Below are 6,388 nucleotides of genomic sequence, written 5' to 3'. Positions count from 1 at the left end.
GGGGGGTGGCAGCGCTCTGACAGGTTTATGCAGGAGGCCGGCTCCTTGTAGGTTAGTAAATATTCTGCCCTGTGTCCACCTCCTGACACCTCCGTACCCCGGCTTCACTCCGGACTGTCATGGCTGACGTGTGTTGTGGCCGTTAGGAAGGGGGGTCAGTTCTGTGAGGAGATCTGGAGGAGGAACAATGAATAAAGTCAGACAACAGATAAGTACCCGGGGCGGCTTCACTCCCCAAAGACTTTTTTTTTCATAGCTTGCATGTAATACCTCCCCTTGTTACCCCCTTTCCCCTAATCAACACACAATTAAAAATGTACAATGAAATAATTTTGTTTTCATTAAATTACCTCTTTTGAGACCCGGTGATGTCATCACTAATGACATCATTTCTGGTCTTTGCTCCATGTTTGGTGGTAGGGGCCGGCAGGCTCCTGTAGACGACACCCGGCCTCCGTATGTCTTTTAAGAGTGTGATATGAATGAGCACATCCCCGACATTCCTTTAGAGGTGCATCACTGCTGGGTACTGTAGACTTTAGCTGTGCCATCTGCTAGTCAGTTGCTTGATTTGTAATTGAGCAACTGATCAGCAGATTGCGCAAGCAAAGTCTGCAGCACCCAGGAAGCCTGCGCTTCCAAGGGGATAGCAGGGGGCAGCACAGTGGCGTAGTGGTTAGCACCTCTGCCTTGCAGCACTGGGGGTCCCTGGTTTAAATCCTGGTCAGGACACTATCTGCATGGAGTTTGCATGTTACTGTGTTTCCTCCCACACTCCCAAAGACATGCTGGAAGGTAAATTTGGCTCCGGTCTAATTCAGCCCTGTGTAAAATAGGGACATTAGATTGTAAGCTCCTTGTACCATAGGGGGCATTAGATTGCAAGCTCCTTGTACCATAGGGGGCATTAGATTGCAAGCTCCTTGTACCATAGGGGACATTAGATTGTAAGCTCCTTGTACCATAGGGGACCTTAGATTGTAAACTCCTTGTGCCATAGGGGACATTAGATTGTAAGCTCCTTGTACCATAAGGGACCTTAGATTGTAAGCTCCTTGTACCATAGGGGACCTTAGATTGTAAGCTCCTTGTACCATAGGGACCTTAGATTGTCAGCTCCTTGTACCATAGGGGACCTTAGATTGCAAGCTCCTTGTACCATAAGGGACCTTAGATTGCAAGCTCCTTTTACCATAGGGGACCTTAGATTGCAAGCTCCTTGTACCATAAGGGACCTTAGATTGCAAGCTCCTTTTACCATAGGGGACCTTAGATTGCAAGCTCCTTGTACCATAGGGGATATTAGATTGTAAGCTCCTTGTACCATAGGGGATATTAGATTGCAAGCTCCTTGTACCATAGGGGACCTTAGATTGTCAGCTCCCTGTACCATAGGGGACCTTAGATTGTCAGCTCCTTGTACCATAGGGGACATTAGATTGCAATCTCCTCGTACCATAGGGGACCTTAGATTGTAAGCTCCTTGTACAATAAGGGACATTAGATTGAAAGCTCCTCGTACCATAGGGGACCTTAGATTGTCAGCTCCTTGTACCATAGGGACCTTAGATTGTAAGCTCCTTGTACCATAGGGACCTTAGATTGTAAGCTCCTCGTACCATAAGGGACCTTAGATTGTAAGCTCCTTGCACCATAGGGACCTTAGATGGCAAGCTCCTTGTACCATAAGGGACCTTAGATGGCAAGCTCCTTGTACCATAGGGGACCTTAGATTGCAAGCTCCTTGTACCATAGGGGATATTAGATTGTAAGCTCCTTGTACCATAGGGGACATTAGATTGCAATCTTGTACCATAGGTGACCTTAGATTGTCAGCTCCTTGTACCATAGGGGACCTTAGATTGTAAACTCCTTGTACCATAGAGGACCTTAGATTGTAAGCTCCTTGTACCATAGGTGACATTAGATTGTCAGCTCCTTGTACCATAGGGGACCTTAGATTGTAAACTCCTTGTACCATAGGGGACCTTAGATTGTAAGCTCCTTGTACCATAGAGGACCTTAGATTGTAGGGAGGAAAGGGGTTGATGATGATTGAAGCCGGTCAGACAGGAAATGAAGGCGGGCTCATTTTTTAAACTTTATTTAATTGTTTATCCGATTAACCGATTAATCGAACTTAATAATCGGCTAACTAATCGATTTTGAAAATAATCATTAGCTGCAGCTCTATACCTGTCACATCTTCACAGTGCAAGTGGCCATTGGCAAGTTGAACAATTTCCAGGAATTCTTTTAGTTGGTATAATTTCAGCTTTATACCGGCTGCTTATATTCGTCTGTCGGCCTTTAGTCTGCTCTGTGTTGTTGTTGTTGTTTTATTTCTGTGTGAAATTGCCCCCCCTCCTCCTCTGTATTCTGGGGATGGAATTGACTCTCTCCTGTCCCTGCAGGTCTGCGTGTGACTGTCCTGCTGACCTTGTTGTTTATGGTGCTCGGAGCCGGTCTGCGATGTGTGCCCGTGTCGGACTTGTCGATCAGGAGAAGGTGAGTTGGACGATATTGTGGGATCACTTTCTGGCAGGAATTTAAAGCTGAACTCCGGGCTCAAACTTTATTATATTCCTCAACAGCCACAAAGGAATCAGTCCCAGATATTGTCTTGTAAAGTAATGGTGACATCATCACTGTGCTGTACATAGTCTGTGTAGAGAGCAGAGGTATGGGGAAGGCCCCAGCTGGCCCCACCCATTACAGGAGGGGGCGGAGACGAGACCAGTCACCCTGCAAAAGGAGAGAGCAGCAGTGAGCGGTCTTCATTACAGGAGGGGGTGGAGACAAGACCAGTCACCCTGCACAAGGAGAGAGAGCAGCAGTGACCGGTCTTCATTACAGGAGGGGGTGGAGACAAGACCAGTCACCCTGCACAAGGAGAGAGAGCAGCAGTGAGCGGTCTTTATTACAGGAAGGGGCGGAGACTAGGCCAGTCACCCTGCACAAGGAGAGAGAGCAGCAGTGAGCGGTCTTTATTACAGGAAGGGGCGGAGACTAGGCCAGTCACCCTGCACAAGGAGAGAGAGCAGCAGTGAGCGGTCTTTATTACAGGAGGGGGGCCGAGACGAGACCAGTCACCCCGCACAAGGAGAGAGATTATATTGTGTTTGTGTGCAATAAACTTGAGCATTTCTTACTGAAAATATAGATTTGATTGCAACTGTCATCAATTTCTTCAGCAGGGGCGGGCAAACTCTGGCCTTCCATCTGTGGCGAAACTACGAATCCCATGATGCATCTGAATCCGGGAGTCATGCCTGTGGCTGTGAGAATCTTGCAATGCCTCATGGGATTTGTTGTTCCGCAAGAGCTGGAGGGCCGGAGTTCCTACACGGGGCCTCCGCTTTTAGAAAATATATGATGTTTTGGGGTTTAAAGTGCGTTTTTCTTGTACTAAGTGTGCATTTTAATGTGTATATAGAATGCGTATACGATGGATGTGACCGTGGAAGGGTTAAAGTCTTCCCTAGAAAGTTCTTGATGTTGATTTTATAAATGGGAGAAAGAATAAAATGAGTAAAATGAAGTGTTTTCCGTCCTCAGACTCATCCACGCAGGTCAGCTCCTGAACGGGTTCGCGGGCCCAACCGCCATGAACGCGGCTCCTTTCCTTTCCACAACGTGGTTCGCACCGGATCAGCGAGCCACGGCCACGGCGATCGCCTCCATGCTCAACTACCTGGGTGGAGCCTTCGCGTTTCTGGTCGGCCCCCTCGTGGTGCCGGCTCCTCCTAACGGGACGACCAGCGGCCTTCTGTCTAAGGAACATATTGGGCCAATAAAGGACAAGATAGAGGCTGTGATGTATGCAGGTATGGTTCTGTTTATAATTTCGCATATTGAACGTATAGCCACAAATTGGTTGAGAAACGGTCCCCTCCTAGTCCGTTATAGACGAGCGCGGTTACTGTGACTTGCTAAGCTATAAGTGAGGATATGAATAAGCCTGCCTTTAAAGGAGAACTATGAGGGGGGGAGGGGGAGTGCTTTTCACTCACCTCATAGTTCTAGCCGACCTGTGACAATGAGACTGTCACAGGTCGGCTCAGTAGATCGGGAGGTGAGCGAACACTGCGTCTCAGTATACCGCGAGCTGTAGCTCTCTCTATACTGAGGTTTGGGTGACGGGAGGACGCTAGTTTGTGTCCTCCCGTTACCCTGAGGAGAACTATGGGGAAAAGCCCTGAACTCATAGTTCTCCTTTAAAAAAAAAATAATAATAGCGATGGCAGCTCCCATATGTTTATATCGGTGGTCGGCGGCCCAATGATTACGGTTATGTGACGGGAAGATTGCGACCAACCCCACTGTGCTGCCGCCTCTTAGACCCCAGAGCAGGAATGTGAATGCAGAGCCGAGGGAAGTCCCAAGTTCCTCCTCAGCTCTGTCGTGTGACAGCCAAGGGGTGACTTCCCTCACTCCGCTGCATCTGACGTCTGTGAGCACATTTCAGGAAGGAATGGAATAATTTGGGGTGGAAGGTATTTTTGGACCCCGCGCGGCCCCTGGACCCCGCGCGGCCCCAGAGCCCTGGAACCCGCCCGAGAGTAGTAAAAGCCGCCCTGTATAAACTCAGTAGCTCATGTTGTGGCTTTCCTCATGTGGCAATGCTGGTGCTTGGGGGTTGGGCTAGTGGTGCAGCTCCTGGGAGGAGGTATTCAAATCTCAAAATGCCTTGATGGGTGAATGTCAGTCGGGAGGAGTTCCCAGGCAGGCTGCATTTGCACGCAGAGCTCCCTAGAGAACACCCCCCATGTGATGCTGAGCCTCCATGATTGAAAGATCTGAAATGTAATGAATTAAAGGGGTGGAGCCAGGGACGGTCAGGTTGGTGAGGAAAGTGCTAGCTAATGCTGGAAATCCTCCAGCCAGGAAATGAAGCGGCTCTATCTGCAGCTTCTAATGCACATTGTGAGAGGCTCCCAGTGTGCAGTGACATCAGAGGAAGAGGAGCCGCTACAACTGTGCAAGACTGAAGGGGAGGACGGAGGTCAGATAGAAGACTGAAGGGAAGGCCGGAGGTCAGATAGAAGACTGAAGGGAAGGCCGGAGGTCAGATAGAAGACTGAAGGGAAGGCCGGAGGTCAGATAGAAGACTGAAGGGAAGGCCGGAGGTCAGATAGAAGACTGAAGGGAAGGCCGGAGGTCAGATAGAAGACTGAAGGGAAGGCCGGAGGTCAGATAGAAGACTGAAGGGAAGGCCGGAGGTCAGATAGAAGACTGAAGGGAAGGCCGGAGGTCAGATAGAAGACTGAAGGGAAGGCCGGAGGTCAGATAGAAGACTGAAGGGAAGGCCGGAGGTCAGATAGAAGACTGAAGGGAAGGCCGGAGGTCAGATAGAAGACTGAAGGGAAGGCCGGAGGTCAGATAGAAGACTGAAGGGAAGGCCGGAGGTCAGATAGAAGACTGAAGGGAAGGCCGGAGGTCAGATAGAAGACTGAAGGGGAGGACGGAGGGCAGATAGAAGACTGAAGGGGAGGACGGAGGTCAGATAGAAGACTGAAGGGAAGGCCGGAGTTGCACTTTAAATAGGGCCATATAATATCTCATCCTTTAGTCCAGCTATGAAGTGATTTAAAAAAAAAAAAAAGACTTCGTGTTTTTAAATACCTTCTAACCTGACTGCTCTCATGTATGTTTTATATTTTTAAGCTAAACAGGGACAAGAGGGTCAGCGCATTAAACATAAAACAGTTTCATCACCGTCTGATATTTTTATGGCAAAGATCAGCTGAATTTACAGCCTGAACCTGTTTTTGCTGTTCTAGTCAGTTCAATAAGCTTATGACACAGGTTATCAGTACTTAGAACGGTCCTTGCATCAAAATTCATGGTCCACTTGTTTTAAATTGGCTAAATCCATTCCAGGAGCATCAAAGTAAAGGTTGTGCAAAGGTTCAGAGTTGATTTTCTTTAGAAAGCAGTCGCAGTGTGAGAAAAGCCTGTCCCCTGCCAGCATGCTGCACAGAATGACTCTTGCTCTGTGGGTGGTCTGTGAGCACCAGGATTGGGAACCAGCAGCTATGTCTGCTGAGACCAGGATTGGAAGCTAGCAGCTGCCTTGGTTGAAACCGGGCCTGGGAGCAGTCAGCTGGGACCGGGCCTGGGAGCAGTCAGCTGGGACCGGGCCTGGGAGCAGTCAGCTGGGACCGGGCCTGGGAGCAGTCAGCTGGGACCGGGCCTGGGAGCCGTCGGCTGTGGCCGGGCGTGGGAGCCGTAGAACAGTAGAAAGGCATCATGGCACACTCACAAACCAGCATGTAAAACAACTTGTCTCACCACTAAGGACAATGACAGAGGTTTGGATACACGTCTTCTGCAAAGGATGTGTAAGCCGCACTGCCGCGCCAAGGCACCTCTTATAGTGCGGTCC

General features: G+C 49.3%; 1 protein-coding gene across 1 annotated transcript in view; it reads left to right on the top strand.

Annotated features, from left to right (window-relative positions):
- DIRC2 (disrupted in renal carcinoma 2) overlaps positions 1-6,388 on the top strand; it is a 52,246-nt gene that overhangs the window by 4,034 nt on the left and 41,824 nt on the right. Inside the window, 2 exon segments of the mRNA XM_018558091.1 lie at positions 2,415-2,508; positions 3,559-3,827. Coding sequence (XP_018413593.1) covers positions 2,415-2,508; positions 3,559-3,827 — 363 coding nt within the window.

Source organism: Nanorana parkeri, unplaced genomic scaffold (assembly GCF_000935625.1).
Source record: "Nanorana parkeri isolate BGI_ZX_2015 unplaced genomic scaffold, ASM93562v1 scaffold320, whole genome shotgun sequence".
Lineage (NCBI taxonomy): Eukaryota > Metazoa > Chordata > Amphibia > Anura > Dicroglossidae > Nanorana > Nanorana parkeri.
Note: the sequence above shows the minus strand (reverse complement) of the source record. Positions and strands in the feature narration are given on the sequence as shown.